This window comes from Mya arenaria, chromosome 6 (genome assembly GCF_026914265.1).
Source record: "Mya arenaria isolate MELC-2E11 chromosome 6, ASM2691426v1".
In the NCBI taxonomy this organism is placed as follows: domain Eukaryota; kingdom Metazoa; phylum Mollusca; class Bivalvia; order Myida; family Myidae; genus Mya; species Mya arenaria.
Genome location: NC_069127.1, coordinates 43,897,549 through 43,924,071, shown reverse-complemented (window position 1 = coordinate 43,924,071; position 26,523 = coordinate 43,897,549). Strand labels below are relative to the sequence as shown.

At 35.3% G+C, this 26,523-nt stretch overlaps 2 protein-coding genes across 5 annotated transcripts in view; one reads left to right on the top strand and one right to left on the bottom strand.

Annotated features, from left to right (window-relative positions):
• Positions 1–847: 847 nt before the first annotated feature.
• On the bottom strand, positions 848–11,931 carry LOC128239135 (transmembrane protein 138-like). The gene is made up of 5 exons (XM_052955627.1): positions 11,837–11,931; positions 11,090–11,270; positions 9,733–9,904; positions 7,804–7,882; positions 848–4,823 (listed from the first exon to the last, which is right to left on the bottom strand). Exons 2-5 carry the CDS (start codon positions 11,212–11,214, stop codon positions 4,714–4,716), a joined length of 486 nt encoding a protein of 161 aa, XP_052811587.1. The 5' UTR covers positions 11,215–11,270; positions 11,837–11,931; the 3' UTR covers positions 848–4,713.
• A 179-nt stretch (positions 11,932–12,110) lies between these two features.
• LOC128238200 (gamma-tubulin complex component 2-like) overlaps positions 12,111–26,523 on the top strand; it is a 61,449-nt gene continuing 47,036 nt past the window's right edge. For all 4 annotated transcript variants that reach the window (XM_052953835.1, XM_052953837.1, XM_052953834.1 and 1 more), the window contains exons 1-6: positions 12,111–12,204; positions 19,766–19,836; positions 20,023–20,104; positions 22,020–22,111; positions 22,986–23,043; positions 23,421–23,552. In XM_052953835.1, coding sequence (XP_052809795.1) covers positions 19,784–19,836; positions 20,023–20,104; positions 22,020–22,111; positions 22,986–23,043; positions 23,421–23,552 — 417 coding nt within the window. In that variant the 5' untranslated portion in view covers positions 12,111–12,204; positions 19,766–19,783. The remainder of the gene's footprint in view (positions 12,205–19,765; positions 19,837–20,022; positions 20,105–22,019; positions 22,112–22,985; positions 23,044–23,420; positions 23,553–26,523) is intronic.

The window sequence follows — 26,523 nt, the reverse complement described above, 5'->3', positions numbered from 1 at the left end:
CACTCCCTGTCCCTTGACCTTACTTCATCTCTTTATGTCCTACCCTTCACTCCACGCCCCTTGACCTCACTTCACTCCATGCCCCTCAACCTTACTTCATCTCTTTATGAAATATCCTTGATCTCACTCCACCCCTGTCCCTTCACCCCCTTGTCTTGCCCTTGACCTCACTTCACTCCCTGCCACTGAACCCACTACATCTCTTTATGTCCTACCCTTGACCTCACTTCACGCCCCCCTGTCTTGCCCTTGACCTCACTTCACTCCATGCTCCTCAACCTTACTTCATCTCTTTATGTCCTACCCTTGATCTCACTTCACTCCATGTCCCTCAACCTTACTTCATCTCTTTATGTCCTACTCTTGATCTCACTTCACTCCCTGCCCCTCAACCTTACTTCATCCTTTTATGTCTTACCTTTGACCTTACTTGACATTAATCTCAAAGTGCTGAACTTGAGTTATTGCAGGACCCGCAATCATGCCTTACATAGACCAAGTTGCAATCTGGACACAAATTACAATATTAAACCAAACATCTTATACAAAGTTATCCCCAAACCAATGACTATAGGAGACCCAAAATCCAAGACTTAAACAAAGTCTTATCATTTTGTTAATAATTTGACTGAAAATAATGAAATTATATTTTGAAATAAACATTTACCTGCACAGGGCCAGTTTTCAACATTGATCTTATCCTTATCCTTAGACATGCCTCAGTGGTTCCATTCAGCCTATTGGTCAGCTAAATATACAGGCCAATTAAAACACTTAGTTTCTAATCTTAAAATAAAGTTGCTTATTGAATCATCAATTTTTGTACTGAAATAACAAAGACCAAAAGGAATATTTTATAATAATTTATTACAACTTTTATATATAATATTTTTTTTTATACACATTCACAAGGCATTTTATGTTTCTTTGACAAACTGTACTAAATCTAATACGATAAAAATAAAATCCCATCAGAATACAACCTCATTATAAGATCAAAGGTCATAACTGTTAGATTGTTTAGGACTTAATATTAAATATTGGTATAGTCCATGTTTGGTTTTAACATTTCAAACAGTTTCCGGTTAATGGTCAACAATAATTTTCTATGTCAATCACTTAATGTTGATACCAATGTTATGAGAATGAAAGATTCCTATATATATATTTGTTACATTTTCTTAAGAGATAGACATACACTTTACTGGCTGTATATCAATATTTCTAACACATATTACATATTCATTTTAGCCACACCTAAAACAAAGGGTTACATTTGGCACATTGTACTTCCCCACTATCTGTCTGTCTTTATTCGGAATATTGGTGCAGTCTGCAAACTGAAATAGATCGAGCTAACACAGATCCACGTTTGTATATTTCAAATGAACCTTACAAATTTTGCCAATGCCTCAATGATAAAAGGTTCATGTAAAAACACACACAATAATAATAACTTACTGTTAGTACAACAAGAGCCGTCGTAAGACAGCACGCTCGACTACGCCGCTTTGACTTAGAATACAATAACGATGTAATAATACCAAGTTTGGTCTCTTTATGTCAAACCTAACTAAAATTATTTGATACATAAGGTGACTTTGATGCTGCCCTCCCACCAGCCCGCCCAAATAATGACGCAAGTCATTCAAATAACTTGATTTCCCATTATGAAAATGTGGTTAAGAATATACAAATATGCCTTTCAAAGGAAATTTTTAAAAAAATCAATAAAAAAAATCAAGGGCCATAATTTGTATTAAGGCTTAAAACGGAGTTATGTTTCTTGTTGTAAGATGGTCGTAAATAATTTTGAATTTTATTAAGTGCATTAAATGAATGGTATAGAAGTTTTTTTTATTAAAATCCCAACTTGCCCTTAACTTTTACTTGCCTAAAACTTTAACTTTGTATTAAGGATTTGGAGTTATGTAACTCCTGAACAATTGTGTGGAGTATTAGGTCAATTGAATGAAGGGTATAGAAGTTATTAAACAATATCCCAACCTGCCCTAAAACTTTAACCTAAGTTCCATAATCAATCAGGGGCCATAATTTGTATAAAAGATAATATGGAGTTATCTAACCTCATTATGTGATGGTCCTGAACAACTGCATGAAGTATTTAGTCAATTGAATGTAGGGTATTGGACTTATAAGTGAAAATCCCAACTTTCCCTAAAACTTTAACCGGACGCCGATGCCGACGCTGGGGCGAGTAGTATAGCCCACCTATTCTTCGAATAGTCGAGCTAAAAAGTAAACATGGACGGAAACATTTATCTAATCTTCAAATAGCTCACATCACTTGCTACATCCTACACTGTGTTTAAAAATATATGAAATTGGAAATTAAGTAAAGAAACTTGCGTATTATTAGGTTTGTATCTAAAATTGAATAACAAAGGTATATTCAAGCATAACACGAGTAAAGTTTGCAGATTTAAAAGAACCTGTATTGTGTCATACATTATATAAATCTGTGTGCATCCTTACTTTGGGCTATTCCATTTAAACATACTAGTCACTCCAGGAAGGCAATATTAAGACATTCTATAGGGGTGGGTGTGGCGGGGAGGGGGGGTCCTGTATTGGAATTCTATAGGGGGAGTTTCCTGTATTGTCAATCTATATGGGGAGGTTCTTGTTGCTTTTTTGCTACAGTAAATATAAAGAAATTCTCAAGCGGAACGGTCAAATTTAAATGTGCCTTTCTCGGGTGGGTTGTATGTTTAAATGGTTTAGATTTTTAGTATCACTATGGCTTGATGTATGTTTTTTTTTGACACACTTGTCCTGAATCACACAAGAATTCTTTTAACTATTGAAAATATTTTACAACATGATATAATTTCAAATACAACATCCAAAAAATATTTACAAAAAGATGAAGGTATAACCTAAATTAACTATAATTTATGGTGGCATAATACTGCTGTAAGATAACCTGATAGCGTTCACGACTTGTTTTGTGTTAACCGAATAAAAATCAGGCTTGAAAGTGCCCAGAACTGCTACCTAATACCCTTTTTAGCTATACAACACTAACTTGTTAACTAGTTATGGTTTGCGAATTCCACTTAATAACTAACATAATGACTGGTATATTAGCTGTTATCTGTCAAATATATTTATACAACTGGTGCCGTATTCAATTAGCATCTTAGTAACAATTTTCAACTTTATAGTGAAAAATGACCTTTTTTCTAATTTGAATTTTAAGAAAACGAACAATGTTTGTACACCAAAAATATAAAAACATGCAAGATAATGGTCTAAACAATATATGCATATGAATAGATTTGATGAAAAGTAGTGGGTATTTAAAATAATCGTTCTTAAAAATAACGAAATTCTTACTAAGGAGAAAATATTCACTAAGATGCTTTTTAAATAAGGCCCCTGGTCATATATGATTTGTGAATTTTACTAAGTAAGTGGTAACACAAATCTTATCTAGTTAACCAGTTAGTATATTACTTACTAAGTGGAATTCACAAACCATAACTAGATAACCTATTAGCACCTGAATGCATTTATAGGTAACTGGTAACACGAATCTTATCTTGTTAACCAGTTAGTAAGTTATTTACTAAGAGGAATTCACAAATCAGAACTAGATAACCAGTTATAGAAGCCAAAAGTGCATTTATAGGTAAGTGGTAACACAAATCTGATCTAGTTAACCAATTTAAATGTTACTTATTAAATGGAATTCACAAACCTTACTTGTTTACCAGTTATTATTAATCAACTATTACGTATTTGGCGAGATACAGAGACAACTGCGGTACCAATACCAGACAATTGAAGACAATATATGCTGAACTCGCTCAATATCGGTCAAACACGGCAAATATCAACAAAACACGTCTAATATGAGTTTCCATCGCTTTGATTGGCTAAAAAACTCGCCTTATATAGGATTTGAGAAATGGGCCATTTTCATTGGCTGTCGAAACTCGCCTAATATGAGAAATATGCCGGAAATTATTTTTAAAGGTAGCCATTTTGTTTTTCGTTTCCCGACTGTTTTGAAAAATTTGTGCTTTGTATAAACCTATTTGGAATACTTGAACCTATTGAATGATTGAACCACCTTGTACGGCTTGATATTACAGTTGTATTTAACCCGTTTGTGGATTTTATGACTATTATGATTTTGTACAACGACAAAATGGACGACGAAGACGAAAAATTTGACGTTTTGGCAAATGATTTATGAATTTAAGACGAAAAGACATGCTTCCTTACAATGTACAAAAGCATGTCAAAATCAGCAAAGTCAAGTCTAGAAAGGCAGACACCATGAATGAATAAGGGATAAATACGGCTTCACTGTGAACTAAAGGTAAGTTATAAGAATGTTTTTAACCAAAATGGTAATAGGGCTCAGGCAAATTCAGCTAACCTCGGACAAATAACTAGGCCAATATGAAATCACCTAATTAATAACATAATAATATTGTACAGCTAAAAAAGGTAACAGGTGGCAGTTCTCGGCACTTTCAAGCCAGTTATTAGTCTCATGATATTTATCTTACCGAAAAAAATTCGCGAATATTAACTAGATAGCTAGATAAATAGCGAGAAAATTAAGTGGTTATCACGAAACAATTCACGACCATTAACAGGTTATCTTATGGCAGTTATATGCGACCATAATAATCCAATATCACAGAATGATAAACATATTGTAAATATGAGGGAGCACTATCGTCGCTTTTCAAACTCTTTCTTGATCCAGTCTGAGTCCTGGTAAAACCTTGGGTCTGCCAACTTCAAACACGTTCTCTTGTAGAAGTAGTAGTAGAACACAGAGGCTGAAAACACATACAATACATTGAAACAATAAACAAGAGCACCTTGCAGTGAACGCCAAGGCTAGTCTGTTGTTGTTTTCAGTCAAACTAGAGGCATAACTCGACAAATATTGAAAGAAAGAGATATGGACCTGGCTTTACATGTGTGTATTGTCTCTGGCAACATGTCTTCCCATTTGCATTTGAATATCTTATTTAAAACAGTTTTTTGGTTATGGCCATGGCTAAAACAATACCAATGCCAATGACACAAAGGCTATGACAATACCTAAACCTATTTTTTTCATTAAACAAGACCTGTCACAGAGACAGCACGCTCGACTATTTCAGTGAAAGGATTGAAAAGTTTTGGTGAAACATGCATGGATCACTGTAAAATTATATTAGAATGATGTCAGCAAAGATTTGTGTAAAATCCAAAAACATTCAGCCTTTGATGAAATACATTTGATGGAAATAGCATGCAATAGATTAAAAGATTATAGGTTGTATACAATAATGCAAGAGAAACCATATTTTCCTCAATAACAGTGGAGATTGTTTAAAGTTCCTATCAGTTGGTGGGATATACAATGAATTGGTGGTTGTGCACAGATAAATATAAATTAAAATTATGTGATTTTAATAGCTAAATGAAAAGACAAGTCCTACTGGATATTGAAACTCTTACATAGCTTTCGAGTGCTGTTCCATTAAGGCTGAAAGTGTCAGATTCTGATGACTCCTGAATATACTGTAATTATTGTCGACTGAGTATTGTGGAAAGCTTACAACATCATCATTGACTGGCAAACAGTGTACATTGTTGTTTAAAACAAACCATCAACACAAACAGAATTAATTCCAAAAATAAATGTCTAAAGTTTATACAGTACCATTGTATAAAGTCTCAATTCAATACATCAAAGAGTTGCTGAGATATTAACGTATGTGTTCTTACATGCAAAACCTTAACCAGAGTTTCTTAGTCAAACAATAAAGGGCAATTATTTGCATAAAATGCAAACTAGAGTTATCTAAATTGGTTAATTAAGTGGGGTGGATGGTTGAGTACCATTGTATAAAGTGCTTACATGTCATATCCCCCGGAATTTCTACCCATCCCCTGGTCCCCCGCCGGGGGGATCCATATCCCCTGGTTGTCAGTGGAAAGCATCAATAATATTATGAGTGTGAAATCCCATGAAGGACCATGATGACAAAGTCCAAAAATTATTGTAATTTGAATGTATTTCAGTATTTATTCTTATATTATAAATGCAGATATTGCGCAAATTTTCGTCGCTGTAAAATACCCTGGTGTAATATCAATATCCCCTGGAATTCAGACCAAAATCCCCTGGGAAGCCTCTCAGAAATATGGCATGTATCAAGTGTCAATGCAATACATCAAGTAGTTGCTGAGATATTAACCTGTGTGCTTATATGCAAAACCTTGTCAAATAATAAAGGCCCATTATTTGCATTATATTAAAATATGTGTTATCTAACTTCATTAATTTAGTAGGTTAGATAGTTAGGATATTCAATATATTCAAAGTTTCAATGCAAAAAATGATGCATTTACTAAGACAGGGCTATTTCACCTACTTTGCTAGGGGCCAAAATTAGGCTACTTCACAATTGGGAAAAATGTCATATTTTCACAATTTCCAGATATTTTTTCCCAATTTCCAGATATTTTTACTTCAAAAATTTACAATAAAAATTTATTCTGTTTGCGCAAATTATTCTGTTTATCTTTTAAGTTCACATAAGAAGAATGCTGTATAACTTAAATGTTATTCAAGGACCATCTAGTCCATATATTGTTATCAATTCTTTTCCACGATTTAGAATCAACTCTATGAAGATTAAAACTAATCACTCTCACTCTCTTGTCATTGCGTTATGTTATAAAAAGGAGGGTCACAGACATGATTCCTCCCCCAATAAGATCTACATGTATATTCATTGGAAGTCCATACATTTTAGACTTTTCTTTCTTGGCCCTGTGGAGTGTTTGTACACATTTCATATTAAAAAGGTCATAATTGAAAAAAATCAGCTAGAAGTAGACTCACATGTAAGATATGAGCCTGTTTTTTGTAACATGAGTTCCAAATTTCATATGGATAGTCCTTGACTCGTGTTTAAAAGGTGTCTACAATCCTCATATGTGGAATTTTTTAATTTGAGACGTTTACGCATTTAAATTTCCCAATTTGCAGAATTTCACATGTTTAAATTTCCCAAAATGAATAGGCTAGGCCTCTTCACAATTTTTGGTGAAAAAGCACTGTAAGATAATGACTTAAATGAGCTTACATGTAAAACCTTAACCAAGGTGTGACGCCGATACTAGGATGAGTAGTATAGCTCTTCCTTTTCTTCGAATAGTCGAGCTAAAAACAGATGAGCTTAAGATGTCTACATTATTTTGCTTTAAAGTGACTAAGATATCCTGCAGAAAAAACTGTATAAGTTTCAAGCAAAATAATATATGAAATAATGACATGGGAAAATATTTCCTAAGATTTGACCTAGTGACCTTGTTTTTGACCTGAATTCACAAATGTTCAAGACAACAAGTAGACAAGTATTATGACAAAATTTTATAACAATTGGATAAAAATTTAAAGTGACTAAGATATCCTGCAGAAAAAAACTGTATAAGTTTCAAGCAAAATAATATATGAATTTAAGACATGGGAAAATATTTCCTAAGATTTGACCTAGTGACCTGGTTTTTGACCTGAGGTGACCCAAATTCACAAACAACCTGTAGACAAAAAAAACTATAAAACCTTTACGTAGAATTGTTAAATCTCGCCCACCCATACAATCGAAACCCGCTTGCTCGCCCGCTGGCTTTTCGCCATTCTATAACCAGTAATTTTTTATGAAAAATACGGCTAAAAGTTTGTAATGGATTATTTGTAAAATATTATACCATAACCTGTAAATCTTTTTTTATTTTAAAACAAATTTATGAAAATACCTGCTCTTTGGATGATAAATAAGGCCCTGACTCCTTTATTCCCCCAAATGTAGGTGTTTGGATCTTCCCAGCGCAATGTCTGTGAAAAAGTAGATTGATAAAGTAGAATACTAATACTGCTTCTAATACGGTACTGGGCCATGGCTAACACTGCTTCCAGTATGGTATTGGGCCTTAGCTTATACTCTTTCTAGTAAGGGACTGAGCCATGGCTAACACTGCTTCTAATTATGGTACTGGGCCTTGCCTAACACTGCTTCTAATATGGTACTGGGCCATGGCTAACACTGTTTCTAGTACAGTACTGGGCCATGGCTTATACTGCTTCTAGTACGGTACTGGGCCATGCCTAACACTGCTTCTAATATGCTACTGGGCCATGGCTAACACTGCTTCTAGTACGCTACTGGGCCATGGCTAACACTGCTTCCAGTATGGTATTGGGCCTTAGCTTATACTCTTTCTAGTAAGGGACTGAGCCATGGCTAACACTGCTTCTAGTAAGGGACTGAGCCATGGCTAACACTGCTTCTAGTAAGGGCCTGAGCCATGGCTAACACTGCTTCTAGTAAGGGACTAAGCCATGGCTAACACTACTTCTAATATGGTACTGGGCCTTGCCTAACACTGCTTCTAATATGGTACTGGGCCATGGCTAACACTGCTTCTAGTATGCTACTGAGCCATGGCTTATACTGCTTCTAGTACGGTACTGGGCCTTGCCTAACACTGCTTCTAATACGGTACTGGGCCATGGCTAACACTGCTTCTAGTATGATATTGGGCCTTGGCTTATACTCTTTCTAGTAAGGGACTGAGCCATGATTAGTACTGCTGTTAGTATGATACTGGGCCATGGCTAACACTGCTTCTAATACGGTACTGGGCCATGGCTAACACTGCTTCTAATACGGTACTGGGCCATGGCTAACACTGCTTCTAATACGGTACTGGGCCATGGCTAACACTGCTTCTAATACGGTACTGGGCCTTGCCTAACACTGCTTCTAATACGGTACTGGGCCATGGCTAACACTGCTTCTTATACTGTACTGGGCCATGGCTAACACTGCTTCTAATATGGGATTGGGCCATGGCTAACACTGCTTCTTATACGGTACTGGGTCATGGCTAACACTGCTTTTAATATGGTACTGGGCCATGGCTAACACTGCTTCTAATACGGTACTGGACCATGGCTAACACTGTTTCTAGTATGGTACAGGGCCTTGCCTAACACTGCTTCTAATACTGTACTGGACCATGGCTAACACTGCTTCTAGTATGGTATTGGGCCTTAGCTTATACTCTTTCTAGTAAGGGACTGAGCCATGATTAGTACTGCTGCTAGTGCGGTACTGGGCCATGGCTAACACTGCTTCTAATACGGTACTGGGCCATGGCTAACACTGTTTCTAGTATGATACTGGGCCTTGCCTTACACTATTTCTAGTATGGTACTGGGCCTTGCCTAACAATGGTTCTAGTATGGTACTGGGCCTTAGCTTATACTCTTTCTAGTAAGGGACTGAGCCAATGTTAATACTGATTCAAGTATGGTAATAGGCCATGGCTAACACTGCTTCTAGTACGCTACTGGGCCATGGCTAATACTAGTAAGGGATTGGGTCAGTATTCATTAACCATTTTTAATCATTTACTGGTTTTATTGTCAAATGCAATGACTAGCATAAGTGTTTTATACATAAAATAAAGTAAATGAAAATAAGTTGAAAAGTGAGGAAAATATCATATAACCAGAAAGATAAATATAATAGTACTTAAGTTCGTAAATTCTATTTGATGTTTTTTTATGAATACTATCTCTGGTTTGAACCACTTTTCTCACCCCGTATCAGACATTTAGATCGACTAAGACAGACAGAATTAGATGAATACCACTGTATACCATGGACAGTCTCAACTTACCATGTACCATACATGCAGCCCAACACACAGGCAGAAGTAGATGAATATCACGGTAATAGGCAGTCTGAACTTGTTCACAAGAATGTTGACAAGACCGGCTTGGAAGATGAAGGTGTTGAAGAACAGCAGGAAGACGACGATAGCAGCGAACAGTATGCACACATCCTGGATCCTGGTAATGATAATAAAATGTGGTAGTACCATAGTATTATACTAAGAAATATAAGACATAAAGTATGGAATGCCATCATAACATAGCAAAATATGAAACAAAAATATTCTTTTAAAAATAATGTCTCTAAACAACAAGGTAAAATGTACAGCTTTGTTATATCCATTAAATGTTAAACTTCTTTTAATTCAGGATCAACAGCTTAAACATTATTTTAAAGGGACTATACACCTAATAGGCACCAAAAAAAGTTTTTTCTGTATTATGAACAAATCGCAGGACAATTATTTAATAAAATGTTTTACTCTTTGATATCATAATTGTAAAAAAATACTAAAATGTAAAAAATACATCGATTCGGACAATCAGGTTCGAACCGGTGTCGCCAAAATTGCAGTCCAGTGTGGTATCCACTGTGCTACAAAGGTTAACCCTTCACATTTGGAATATTTAAGCTATATACCTAACTTGGTAATATCACATGATAACATTGACTTGCCAATCATGCATATTATATAATCTCAAAATTTTCCAACCTACAGGGGGGGGAACCCCCCTCCCGCACCCTCCCCCGTTCTCACTTCTCCCTAAAATTTCTGTCTAGGATGAGCCCTGCATAAGAATGAATTCTACTAGGTATACATACTTAGTAATATTTTTTATGGAAAAATACGAAATAACTGCGAAAAATAAATTAATGGTAAACTATGTGGTACTTCAGTTAGTTAGTTTCAATATATTGTACACATCGATCAAGTTTATGTCAGTTTTCGACAATTTTCTCTCTTTTTTTCGCTACAGGTATTTCATCATACGGTGTATAACCCCTTTAAAGTGTAAATAATATAGGGATTAAATATGTTGTGCAATCTTATTCCCAAACTCATAGCTTTTCTAAAGGACTCACTACTTAAACATGAGCATCAGCTGCATTCAGTAGTTTCAGTGTGCACAAAACTATACATGTATCTCTGTTATTTGTTGGACTTGTTGAATTTGTATTGGACCTATTGATATAATATGGAAATATAATTATGTGATATTAAAGGACACTTTGATGAAGCTTTGAAAATTATTAACTGAAACAGCTCTGTTATTTGATTAATATTTTTAGGATTTTAATAATACACGAAAAACTACTACATATTAAAGATACCCATCTTAAGTATTATTCAAGAAACTTACACCAATAAAACTAGGAGTATGACATTTTCAAAACGCAGCAACTCGATAAAAGAGTTCATAAACAGATCCACAAACAGCAGCAAGTACTGCAGATAGAGAATAGGTCTATAGCGCTCAACCAACATGGCGCCTGCTGATGTAGCTGCCTTATGATTTCTAGCTGCCTTCTGATGAGGTTAGCCTGAAAAACAGTACTAAATTTAAGTTATAAAATATTCATGTAAAATATGAGGTACATCAGAGACAAGTAATGCAACTTAAACTAACCAGATTTCACAGTTTCTCTATTTTAAATATCAGATTTCCAGTTCCTCTATTTAATATATCAGATTTCATGGTTTCTCTATTTTAAATATCAGATTTCATGGTTTCTCTATTAATAAAATATATGCCAATATATTGTTTATATCATTATATGTCCCACAATAATATTTATCCACTTTTTAAACACAAACAATGAGCCAAATAACTGTGATTTTATTTACTGAAGTTCTGTGCCCATGAGCATACACCAGCGAGCAAAAAGACTATACTTGTTCTTGCCCATTAATACTTACCAATCATAATGAAAGAGTCCATGACAAACATGAAATTATGTGTGGGTTACAGATGTAAACTTTTTGTTCGACAGCGACTGAGTACGAAAATGAAAGAATTTTTTGTAAAGAAAAAGTCAAACAAAACACATCATGAAAGTGTGACAAAAGGGATTATTTAAGAAGTAAAATGTATACTCCACATGTGAACCTTTAGTTTGAGCTTCGTGGTGCATTTTTCTTCTTAAGAAAATCAGTAAAACATAAACATGTTCTTGTAGTAGCTTGTTGATGTTTACAGTGGAGATTTTACTCTCTAAGATATTGTAATATGAGGTTTTTGTTTATTGTTCTTAAATAAATTTATATTTGTTTAAGATAAGTTCAAGAAAAATAATAAAAAAAAACTTTATATAACTGGTAAGGTATTTGACATATAAACTATTTGAAACATGCTCTTTTTTCCTTTTTATTTAAAGAGTGTATGAAAATCAAAATGGCGTCCTCCTGCCAGCGGGAATGTCAACAATAACACATTTTACGAATTTAAGTAGTTTTCACTAGCCTTTTTCAAACCAGGTACATGACTAGTTACGTTTTAATAAGTATCTTAATACAGTCATCTGCTTATCCGTATTGCATGTGAAGTTTTGACAGATGTTGAACGCCATACCGTTTCATACTCATTTCGTTCGTACCTATTACTGAATTAGTGATTTACTGGTCGACGGTACCACAGGGGCAGGTTGCGTTGTTTTGACACACCACGCCCCTGTCGGGTTTTTAAAAAAAATAAAATTTAACAACGTGATAGATATATTGTTTAGTTTAGGCACGCGTGTTGAATTGATAATGCAATACAGGGATGGTAAAATTCCGGATTAATCCGGAATTCCGGATTTAAGGCCTCACAGATCGATTTTGAGATTAATGTAAATCCGTTGAGTTTTTTCTGGGGGGGGGAGGGGTACAGGGAGCGATTCTAGCTCAGATCGAACAATATGGGTACGAAAGGTGAGTTTTCCGGAAGTGTAAAGCCGGAAATTATCGAACCTATTTACGTCTTGGCAGTCGAGCTATATGATTGGTTAAGCTAGCATCGAGTGATTACGGAAATTACCGATGGGACTAGAAGACAGCAGCGCGTTCAGTAAAGATGTTTGCGGCGAACGTTCGCTATTTGGTTTCCCGCTTAACGTGTATGCGCTGCGTTGCAACAGGGATACAAAACAAAACGTTTGCGAGCGTTTTGTAAACGCTCGCCTGCAGCGCGTTCAGTAAAGATGTTTGCGGCGAACGTTCGCTATTTGGTTTCCCGCTTAACGTGTATGCGCTGCGTTGCAACAGGGATACAAAACAAAACGTTTGCGAGCGTTTTGTAAACGCTCGCCTGACTGAACGCACTGCTGACTGAACGCACTGCAGTATCCGGATATGACAGACGACGAAGACGAATAAACGAGTATTGGAAAAAAACGACCACCACCAACTTCTAAAAACATCATTTCGTCGATTTAAAGGTATATTTGCTTTTTATTTTTAAGAGAAATTCCCGAAACGTTTCTTTTTAAGTTAATAGAATGTGATCAAACTGAGAATGGCTTTTGCGCATGTAGCAATATTTCGGACATCGCGATTCGGATTGTGTCATAATCGATTTTTATTTTACAAATTTTATTTGGCCGATTGAAGTTTACGCTGTTAAACCATTTCTTTATTGTTCCCATAATGTTTGAAGCATTGTTCTCAATAAGAAGTGGCTGTTGACTATAATGGAAGGTTCAAATGAAAATTTAAAAAAAAAATGAATACATATTTTGTAGTAGTAATATATATTAAGTAGGAGCAGTCAGTTTATTTTCTATTTGAGACAGTTCAACAAAACTTCTTGAGGACCCAGTTTGAGTGAGATTTAATTTCTATAGTTGTAATTTGAATTTCCAGGTATGTTGATGGTTCCAAAAGTCAGGGATGATGAACAGACACCTCGCCAGTGCATCCAGTTGTTCCTGTCAATGACTGACAATTCAATGCAGAGGCCATGATACTTGGATTTATGGCTGAACATGACCTTCCATACTCCCTGGCACCACATGTAGTGAGCCTTACTTAAGACACTTGCCAAAGATACAAAAGCTCTCAGCGAATTAAAACTTCAAAGGTGTACAGCATCATATAAGATGAGTTAGGGAGAGGCAAGCCATTTCAATGATGAACTTGTGGAGGAGTTAAGTGAAACTCGGTTTTGTTTGAACTTAGACGGGTCAACAAACACAAACAATGAGAAAACTGTTGCAGCTATTTTTCTGCTATAGAGAAAGAAATAGTGTTGAGACATTTGGCCTCCTTAAAAATCACAAGGGTTGATTCTGAATCATTTTTTAAGGAATTTGAAAGCCTGTTTGAGAGACTTGAACTGACGTGGGACAATCTAGACAATCTAATTTGTGTGCTACTGGACTCATGTAACACCATCAGGGGGAATTTTTTTGGCTTTGAGACCAGAATACGTCAACTTGTCCCTCACCTCATAGACATTGATGGCGACAATGACCACAACGGCTCACTGCCAAAGCATTTACCGTCCCGTTTGGATATTATTTGGAATAATAATTAATAATATTATATTCTCATCAAATGTGCAGATAATGGAATAAATACTCTTTATGATATACAAAAATTGAATAAATAACACTTTTACAATAAACATTTGCAAGCTTGATAATTGATATGTTGTTCATTATTATAATTCAAACATCCCACAGTGTAGACTGTTCATACACAGGCATTTGATCATAGCCAGTTGAGTTTTATGGGAAGTGGACAACTGAACCAAAATGTCAGGTACATGTCTTATGCCTGTGACTTCAGGTAAAAAAGTAAATTTAACTTTGTTTGAAGGCAAAGGTGTTTAACTTCACTGCTAAGATTCCTGATAATTGTTCTGATTGCGGATGTCTCCTGTTGAACATAATTATATCTACCAAACTGAAAGGTGTACTCCTTGAAGGCAAAAAAGGGTATGAGAAACCCTGAAATACTGAAAGCTTCGGGGGGCTTTGCCCCCCTTGTCCCCCACCAGGGCTTTGCCCTGGACCCATCGGGGGCCTTTAGCGGCCCCCTGAAACCCACGCAGACATTTTCAGGATTGGCAACTTGGCTCTGTTATCATCCCTGGCAATAGCGTGATAATGCATTTTAGTCTGGAAAATTTCGGTGAATTAAGCGGGAAGTTGGTTCGTCAGTAACATGTTTTAGGAAATTCGGGTTTGAAATTGCATTTGTTTTCGTTAAAACTACATTTTCTTAAAGATTGACACTAACTCTACAAGGAAAGTCCAAAAATGTAGAGTTTGGTTAAGTCTTAAGATTTGATAAAGTTAAGGCTTCTTAAACAGGGTCGGCAAATATATGGAAATTCAGGGTCAAGTCGTCACCCTTTACAAAGATAATAAAATATTTTTTATTTTTTTTTGCCAATTATCACAAGTTACAGTTACCACATCATATTCTTACTAAAAATTGATTAAAAAAACGGACAGGGGCGTTGTGTGTCAAAACCACGCAACTGCCCCTGTGGACGGTACAATATTTATGTGGAAAGCTACAGAAACAAGCCCAGTAGCAAAATGTTTAAACATAAACCTGGTTTAATGGCACTGGGCAAACGCCAAAGACATGCATACATGCCATATCCCCCGGGAGGGGGAAAAATCCCCTGGAATTTTCGATCCATCCCCCTATCTCCCGGCGGGAGATAAAAATCCCCCGGAATTTAAAAAAAAAAAAAAAAAAAAAAAATTAAATTTAATATCAGGCAATAATGACAAAGTGAAACCACAGTATGTGAGTGTAACTCTCCAAAAGGAAACTTTTACAACAAGTGATCAATTAATTTGTAGTAATTATCAAAGGCAAAGAAATATTACTCTTTTGGAAGGAAGAAATTAATAATATTTATTCTATTCTCTTATTGTCTGAAAGTCATCATAGCTGATAGAATTAAGCACAATTTTTTTAAAGACTTTGGAGGAAGGTAAATTTAATTTAATTGTCTCGAAAACATATTTTTCCAATGACGTATTTTGTTCTGCAAGTGCATTACAGTATGACATGACAGTGTATCATAAAAATATGATAAATCATGACATAAAATAATTCTGTATAATGAAAAAGTTAAGAGGTTTTCAAAGCAAACTATATGTGAATACATTTTTTCATACTTGCGTCTAAAAATACTTAAAAATTTCGCCTACTTAAACCTGCTAAAAAAATCCCCCTGAATACAACCAAAATCCCCCTGAATTTTCAGCCGTTTGAACAAATCCCCCTGAATGGTCTCCAGAAAATATGGCATGTATGGACATGGAACATAAAAACAAAAATTCACAAACAAGAAACCCAGTAGAAAAGCACAAGACAATTACATACTATATATATATATATATAAAAACACACAAAAAATAGGTATGTTTATCAAGGATTGTTAGGTACCGCCTTGGGACGGTCAGTAAAATGTAAATTTACTGGGGGTTTAAACCAGTTTAAGTGCACAAACCTCATTCTTATCCCAACAATCCCAAATAAAAACAAAACACAAAAGGTAAATCTTATCAATCCGAACAGGATACAAATACTGAAAACTTGTTAAAAATCACATTTTGTTTTATGGTGATCAATAATTTGATGATATAGATCGAAAAGAGGCTTGCCTTAGCAACACATCTGAAGTTTTATCTTGTTTCCTTGAGTATTTTTCTAAAAAATGCCATTCAATGTTCTAAATCACTTAAAGATCAAAATGTAGCTTGTGGGAGAATGACATAACAGGGTGCTTGTGCATCTTTGAGGAAGACATGTGAATTCTACAAGTGGTAGACAAAAAGTACGGCTTTTTAGTCCCTTTTACCACCCTACCGCTGTCCCGACAAATTATACCGCTATTGTTTAAATCTACCGATTTTGAAAAAAATAAATTGCCTAAATTTTGCATTTTATGTCCAGTAAGGTCATAGATTTCTCATAATGTAACTGCAGTCGGCTGGTCACACATTTCTGGAGGTCAGAGATTAACACCTTCAATATGGCGGTGCCTGTCATGATCAAACCAAATAACACAATCGGCTATATATGTTTTCATAGCATATATTAACGATCAATTGAATAGAAAATAAAGGTTAGTGTGTATACAGTGTTAACTTGATGTACCCAGGGTTCGAATGTAGACTCGCATACTCGCAAAATGCGAGCGACATTTGGAAATTGCGAGTGACTTTTTTTATTCAAGCTCGCAAAATTCTGCGAGTGGCTTTTTCTAGACCACAAAATGTTAAAAGGAAAGTAGAATAAACATGAACTAAATTCCGCTATGTAGTCCAGTGTAAACAGCATATAAGTGGCATGTTTACACTACCGGTATAAAGAAGACAGTACGGAGTCACGCTCTAGTAGGTTTTCAAAATAGAACAAATACGGAAAAGGCCGAGTTTTATCTCGTATCTTTCCTGGATGCTCCGAAGCGTGCATAATACAAAGTAAATACGAATGACGTAATCACCTAGCTCAATCATTGGCTAAATTTAGCGCTTTTACCCCATCATCCTTTGAATATATTTCCGCCCAACTGTCAAAATTAATAGACTTCGTTATTGATATATTTCATGGTCCAAAGTATCCACGCTACATTTACTGTTGCTTTTTATGCCCCCCTTCAAAGAAGAGGGGTATATTGCTTTGCACAGGCATGTCGGTCGGTCGGTCTGTCCGTCGGTAGACCAAAGCTTGTCCGAGTGATAACTCAACAATTCCTAGACGTATGGTCATCAAACCTCACATGAAGGTTGGGCCTGACCAGTAGATGACCCCTATTGATTTTGGGGGTCATCGGGACAAAGGTCAAGGTCACAGTGACCTTTAATGGTAAAATAATTTTAAAGCTTGTCCGAGTGATAACTCAACAATGCCTGCACCCATGGCCCTCAAACTTGACATGGAGGTTGGGCCTGACCAGTAGATGACACCTATTGTTTTTGGGGTCATCAGACCAAAGGTCAAGGTCACAGTGACCTTGAATGGTAAAAGGTTGTCCGAGTGATAACGTGACAATGCCTGCACCCATGGCCCTCAAACTTGATTTGGAGGTTGGGCCTGACCAGTAGATGACCCCTATTGTTTTTGGGGGTCATTGGGCCAAAGGTCAAGGTCACAGTGACCTTGAATGGTAAAAGGTTGTCCGATTGATAACTCAACAATGCCTGCACCCATGGCCCTCAAACTTGACTTGGATAATTGGCCTGACCAGGAGATGACCCCTATGGTTTTTGGGGGTCATCTGGCCAAAGGTCAAGGTCACAGTGACCTGGAATGGTAAAAGGTTGTCCGAGTGATAACTCGACAATGCCTGCACCCATGGCCCTCAAACTTGACTTGGAGGTTGGGCCTGGCCAGAAGATGGTCCCTATTGATTTAAGGGGTCATTGGGCCAAAGGTCAAGGTCACAGTGACCTTGAATGGTAAAACGTTATCCGAGTGATAACTTGACAATGGCTGCACCCATGGCCCTCAAACTTGATTTGTAGGTTGAGCCCGGCCTATTAATTTTAGGGGTCATTGGGCCAAAGGTCAAGGTCACAGTGACCTTGAATGATAAAAGGTTGTCCAAGTGATAACTCAACAATGCCTGCACCCATGGCCCTCAAACTTGACATGGAGGTTGGGCCTGACCAGTAGATTACCCCTGTCGACTTTGGGGGTCATCAGGCCAAGGTCAATGTCACAGTAACCTTTAACGCAAAAAAGTTAACAAATCTTCCCCCACTGATATCTCAACAATGCCTGAACCTATGATCATTAAACTTGACATGGATGTTAAGCCTGACCAGTAGATTCATAGATTCAAAGGTCAAGGTCACAGTGATCTTGAATGGTAAAAGGTTGTCCGAGTGATAACTCAACAATGCCTGAACCCATGGCCTTCAAACTTGACTTGGAGTTGCATCTGACTTGTAGATGACCCCTTATGATTTAAGGGGTCATCGGGTCAAAGGTCAAGGTCACAGTGACCTTGAACGAAAAAAACTTGTCTTGTGATAACTTGACAATGCCTGCACCCATGGCCCTCAAACTTGACATTTAGGTTTCTGGTGACCAGCTGATGACTCTGGATTTTGAGTTCATAGAGTCAAAGGTCATGACGGTCATAACACACTTTATCCTCACACTTTAATAGTCATAATCTTAAAACAGCAACAAATCAGCTGTCATTTCGGTCCATGCATATTTCATTCAATTGTCCATATAATCCTGACAACATGGCGCTCAGGGGGGGCACAATGTTTGACAAACATCTCTTGTTTATTTTAAATTTATATTTTATTGTTTTTAATACTTATAGACTTAATGAAATCTGTAGCGTGCTTGTCGAATGGGTATTAAATTACCCGATGGCGAGGGTAAATATACAAAGTGAACAATGTCAAATTATTGGACAGCTTTGTTATCAAAAAGCTGCCAGCATCAGACGAGTCTTTCCATACCCCCCAAATAGAATAAGCCATCAACAAGTTCTAGTAGTCGAGTCACTCAAGATTGATACTTTTCAATATTTATAATATGTCTTAGGTGTTAATTTCTACTTTAATTAGACAATATTATAAGGGAATAAAGCAAATAATAAAAATGCAAGTTGATTTGTCATTTTGCGAGTTGCCTCAAAATGCACTCGCAAAATTTTGCGAGTGCTCCTCAAAGTTAAATTCGAACCCTGGTACCGCGGTGAGTTCAAAGGCCTAGATCAATAAAACAGAAATTCACACCTCTTGGAAATTGCCAAATTTGATGGCCATGTTAGCACAGTGAACGAATACATCACATATTTTCAAAAGACAAATGGTTGATTATTAGTGATATTTTCATGATGAAAAATTGTTTTAAAAATACAAAATCATTGAATATACTGTATGTAATGTCTCATTATTTTCTTATATCTTCAAAATATGAATATCGGCAAGTATGCTGGTTTGTCCGAAACATTTTTTTTGTTGTTTTTTTCCAACATTCTATTTTGAACTAATGAAATTTCATCAAGGACAGTGATTTTAAATTTCATTTAGCTTTTGACTGTCTACAACTTGCATTTCAGGTCGGATTCTGTGAAACGATGAGTGAGTTCAAGGTTCACCATCATGTCAATGAGCTGATGAACCAGCTGAAGTAAGACACAAAACTTATAAATACATGTATAAATCAATATAACTATTTCCTGACTGAAAGTCACATAATTATGCATGTAGTCAATAGTATAATGTAAAAAAATAAAAATGTATGATACTATCTTTAAAAAAATGTTTTATATAGGTTTGTTTGGCATTGTGTACATGTCATGTTGTATCTTTGCAGGGTGAGGTCGACAGACAAAGTGGGTCCAGAGGTCTACACTGAGATGTTACTCAAGAATACAACACCTTATATAACCACAAATGTAAGATTAACACTACACACTCATAGCAGGATGTATAGTTATTCCTCACAAATTAAGACCCATCAGTACATGTATTGCAAATTTTATTAAGAAATAATTAAAAAAAAAAATATATATATATATTTTAAGTGAACTCACCAAGTTTTTAGCTCGACTATTCAAAGAATAAGGATAGCTCTACTACTCACCCTAGCCTCAGCGTCGGCGTCACAACTTGGTTAAGGTTTTGAATGTAAGCACCTTTAAGTCATTATTTCAGTAAATACATCATTTATTGCATTGGAACTTTGGATATGTATTCTCAACAATCCAACCTACCATATTATATCATGTATAGGACGCTAGCATAGATAGGACGCAGGCAAAAAAATAGTTGAAAAAACGGGTAAAAACGCTTAATATATAAGATAGGACGCAGCGGAAAAATGTCAAAATCGGAGCCGAAAAATTGAGGTTGGTAAAGTATTTATAACATATTGAAGTAAAAAAAAAAGAAATGTATATAAGGCATATTTCGATAACTGTCTTGTGTATTTCGTTAATATCATCGTATTTCGGTAATTTAACATTTCGGTAATTTAGTGTACACAACAATGATATAAGTCTTGACATTTTGAGAACATTCACACATATTATAAGACTTATACAAATGCTGTAATAGTCCCGACATGCCTTCTGACTGACAGTCAACCGTTGCAACCGTTGCAAAAGTTCCGACATGCCTTCTGAATGACAGTCAACCGTTGCAAAACTGTGTATCGTCAAAACTGATGATTGTTTTGATAAGGCTTGTCGCTGCGCGGAATAAAGCATGTCAGGCATAATAAATGCGTGTCGGTAATTATCCTTGCCAGCGGAAGGCACAACGGGTAAAGTGTGAACAAACAACCATACGGAATTACCATCGCAATAGTTCGTTATATTGATGTTTTTCTAATGACAGACAGCTGGTGTTATTCACACCTTCGCACATTTGAAAAGATTTGAATGTGACAATAATGCTACTTTGCGTTATGCCCATTCCTTTATTAATTTTTTAAAACAGTAACATGCAACAAAATGTTTTGTAAAATATCGAAACATTAAAATCATAAACAACGATTAATTGATATTTACCTCCTTTCCCGATTTTTCGTTGCCGTTATAACCAAATCCAGTTAAATGCTGACTCACATCGAGTTTTTGTGAGTAGCGTCCCTTTTGTAAAAAAGTAAACACTCCTGTTTGTTTTCAATTTATTTCTCAATAAATCATTTTAAAGTAAACATTCAATATATTTCTGCGTGTGTTAACTTGCGTGATTTTACCTATGTCAGTTATTCTCTTCGGTGACGCAGTACAGATACTTACTATTACCGCGTTCTTCCCCGGTCTGATATTTTCGACCTGAAATGGACTTGAACAAAAAACAGATGAAATTCTAATAGCATAGAAAGGACGCAGGCAATTTTTAAGACAAGAATTGGGGGTAAAAAAGTGCGTCCTATGCATGATATAATACGGTACTTAATTAATGAAGTTAGAAAAGTTAATTTGAATATGATGCAAATTATGGGCCTTTATTATTTGACTTAGAAATTCTGGTTAAGGTTTTGCATGTAAGCACACATAGATTAATCTCAGCAAGAACTTAATGTATTGCATTGAGACTTTATATAATGGTACCCAGCAACCCAACCTACTTAATTAACGAAGTAAGATAACTCTAGTTTGTATTAAATTCAAATAATTGCCCTATAATATTAATCCTTACACTGAAAAGCTGCGGAATAGTGACTCTCTGTGACAGCTCGTTTTCTTTACCTTTTTAGATTTGTAATGGACTCCGACTGTTAAAAGAGAGATAATTATGGAAGCATTTATGTTCGGTTTAATAAAACTTTTATGTTGTAACACCATGTGCATTTGTTTCAAGGTTTCAGCAAACCAATCAAAGAGAAAGATTGCAGAGGCATCTAAGACACCTATTGAATTCCTGGCAAAATATGACGACCTTAAATCCAAAAAGTAAGATATCTTTATACTCCTCATTGTGATACTTAACTTGTTCATGATTTTAGTTCGAAAAGTAACATTAGCTATAGAAGAAATTGCTGAAGTGAGCTGTGCATGTAAAAAGGTTGTTGGATAAGGAAGTTCGCAGAATATTAAACTAAAAACAAATGTTGTTGAACATTTTTGTAAGTTGGGCCTAAAAAGAAATAGTATTGGTTCAGGTTTAAAAATAATAAAAGTTAAGTGTGTGTTTAAATATGTACGCCATTCCCCAATGATGACAATAATGGTTGAAAAAGATGTTACCCTAACCAAACCATAATATCTCGGCAACTCCTTGATGTTTTGCATTGAGACAATATTCAAAGATCAAACCTACTAATGAAGTTGGATACCTGTAACTCTTTTTGTTTACATATAATGTAAATTATGGCCCTTTATTGTTTGACATAGAATTTATGGTTAAGGTTTTGCACATAATTTAATTTAACAGTGATCCATGCATGTTTCACCAAAACTTTGCAATTTTTAACTGAATAGTCCAGAGCGTGGCCTCTGATGCAATTTTTAACTGAATAGTCCAGAGCGTGGCCTCTGATAGTTCTTGTTTTTTTGCCTTGGTAAGAAATAAAGTTCACTGCACTGTACATTGATCGGAGAAAATTGGGTATTTCATAAAATGCTAGATCTATATATATCTGGAATCCATGACAAAACACATATGTGAGAGAATGATTATAAGCTCTGCCTTCATTTATACTGTGTATATAATAGTATAACATATAACATTGCAATCTTGTTTGATATATATATATATATATAAATTTAATCTGTAATTTGTGAACTGTGTTTATGTTTGATAACCAGTGTTTATGCTATTTTGCAGTGTTCGGGATCTGGACATGCTGGTATTCCTGCTGTCAAAGTTGGTGGATGAAGATCAGGTGGGTTAGCATTGTGAAAAGCAACAACAAAATACTTGACATGCCCCATACATATATTTCTGTTCACATTATTCTGAAAACATGACTAAGAATTGTTTTTGTTTTGTAACTTTGACTGTCATGCCCTCAAGTTAAATTGTAAAATGGTTTTTGAGCTTGCTCAAATTCTGGACTTCTATTAGCAGTGCTTTGCCAAACACTAATGTAAGAATTCTGTGACAGACTCGGCATGCCATTTTTCTGCGTATATAGATTTCATTTCATTGTTTTCTTGTAATGTCATTTTTGTGAGCACGCTCAATGTAAACAGTTGATTGCCTCAATATGCATGATGATAATATCAACAGTTCACTGGTTGTTGTTCCATATTGTTATAGGTGAAAGATGTTTTAGAGAGGACATTCAAGGACAAGGCAGATGCACAGGGGGCAACAACAGCCCCCCATGAGATCCCTGCCCAGCTCACAGCACCACAGGGGTCAAAATTCACACCCCAGAATGTCATTGAGGTTTGCTTAATATTGTTGGCAATTTTTATTACTGGTTAAAAGTTCTCTATGAGGAGCCTATTCTTAGATTGAAATTTAGTGTCCGTACAGTACTAAACACAAAGTGAATAGTGCTCTTCAAATGTACCGTACATAAAATAGTATTGTTAGAGCATAATGATTCATTTTAGCATATAAATGCTAAAGCTGCATTGTCACAGAAAGCTTTTGCTTTTACTGAATATGCTGGACATTCGGATATTGAGGTAGAACAAGGGTTCTTGTAGGTGATGAAGACGTAAAATTGTTCCATGTAGTGTATTATGCTGCGTTAAGAAGAATAGCTATACGTAGATAAAAAGTGAACAGTTTGCTTCAGCTTCCGGGTTTGAATGGTTGTAATATTACATAACAGAAACCATTGTATTGTTATACATTGGCAAGTAGTTCTAAATTTATATAAGCCAAGTCAGTGTTAAAGGTTACAGAACACTAACATGTATTGAAGGAATCATAATTACTCTTTTAGGTTTCAAATACGGAGAAAATAGATTTCAGAGTATTGTTTAATGCTGAATGTCAGCTAGTACAATACCCTTTACCCTTAAAGTTGTATTGAGGTCTGGATTAGTGATTCTGATTTAGATTTCGCCAAGTGGATTTTAAGATTTTTAATAAATGGCCTTGTTTTGATGGTATTCTGAATGAGATGTTTGTTTACAGTCTGATTTTGGAGTTTCTGATTTTCTCTTTTCGACTTTTTCTAACATAAGTTATTGTTTGAGGTTTCGACTCTGTTGTTTAATCTTATACGCTTAAAATTGACAAACCAAACTTTAAAATATATTATCATTTAAAAAAAAAATGTCCACTTTCTCTTTGAAACAAATAAATTAAGAAAAAATTAACTGATCACTGTATTGGCATCTTAATGGATATAGTCACATGGCATTTAACTCCTTAAATGAGATATAAATAATATGATGACTTATGTTATACATAAAAATTGCCTAAGACCATGTTCAGGATATATATTTTTTTATTGTCACCATTCTTACTTTAAAACACCAAAGGCTCCAAGGTGGTCTCATTATAAAATGAAAAATGCATGTTATTTGACCTGTAGGCGAAAGATTAGGCTATGCATACTACCATACAGCTGGATCCAATGCCGTGAGAGTGCTAAACTTTCGTAATTTCTAAGAAACAGAAATAGTTTTAACAGAAAACTTTAACAAAAACTCTAGTTTATATATGTATTGAATGGTTCTGTTTTTGCCTAATAAATATAGCTGTATGCTTGTTCTGTATTGTTATTTATGTATTAAAGCATATAACACCACCCAAACAGTAAAACTAAGATTAGACACACATGACTGACTACACTGAATTCTTCATTATCATTACTAACATGAAATCTGATACACATTTATGTAATATACATGTATATCACTCACATTCTGGATATAACACAATAATTCAGTGATTTACTTTATAGACTTTGCAAATAACTGATTATGATGATACAACAAAGGAATGCATCTGAGGTACATGTACTTTAAATTTACCCTTGTACTAGTTACAGCAGTCTGATAAAATTATTCTAACCAAAGATAAATCTGAAATATCAGAATAAATAGTGTTTTATTTTGCTCATTAATCATTCTTCCTGTAATCAAAGTTAGAACAACTTGAACATCAAGTAATTATTTTGAGCTGGTATTCAATATTGGTCTTAATTAGGGATGCAAACGAATATTCAAATTTTCGATCAAACGTTAAGTATTTCGAATATTCGATGTATTGTTGTTGAATAAGTAGAATAATAAACCTTTTGCCTACAACTGTCATTGTGTACATTGTTCGTTTGTCTTGTTTTTACAACGACTGGCCCATAATGCCAGAGGTGTGAATGTGATGACAATGCACTAAACAGGCATCATATGTCATTTAGGGACATATTGTCAGGTACTATAAAAGTCCCCGTAATTTTACAATAACTGGCTATTAGACAGGTGACATCAAAAATTCAATTATTTTTGGTAAATTTAAATGCCTTTGCCAATTAAAGGGATTTAAGGAATCGGCCTTCACACCAATGTGTTGTCTTGGCTGCAAGCAAGTTAAGCTGTGCAACATTGCTCAAATCGCCTCAATGTTATAAATGGCATCTGCTACAATGATGGAGTTACATATATACATGTCTTTTAAACTGTTTTCCCTGTTTATATATAATGTTCGTGCTTTGAAATATAACTATATATTATATAGCGTTTTAGGATATTTGCTCTATTTATGTACAATAGAAGAGTAAAATATCACATATGTTTTTGTTCATTATTTTACTAGTTCCCGAGTTGGTTTGGTTTTTCCATAGTTATATTTAGTAGAGGTCAATATCAGAACGAGGCTGCTTGTCCTGCGGAAAGACCCTTCATTGGCGCATAATGCCATTTGAGCAGAGATCCATCTAAGTTCACATTGTTTTCAAATATGAAGGCAATGAAATTTAATTTTGTTTTTGTTTGTTCATAATGAATTGCTTTTTGTCTTTCTGAAAATGGGGTATTTTGAGGCTCATTTGGGAAAATAAGCTAGTGTCTATCGTGCATAGTGGCTACTTCAAGACAGGGTTACAATGCCCTGGATATTACTTTAGCGTATAATAATAATAGTTTACTACAACTTCTAAAAGATGTATTTTGGTAATTGAATATTCGATTGAAAGAATAACAGAATATTCGAATATTAGTTTTGCCATTCGTTCGCATCCCTAGTCTTAATTGGTTCTAAGCATGATGTAGCTAATCAGATAACATTTTATTGATAACTGACTAATGCAGTGAAAGAATTCAAATATGTATGACCATAAGATTTACTTAAGTTTGGTTATTGAATACCACCCCATTGGCCTGTCATAAACTGAACTTATTCTAGTGTCATATTCACTATTTTGCTAAGTGTGAAAAAAGTTGAGGGAAAAATCAACTTG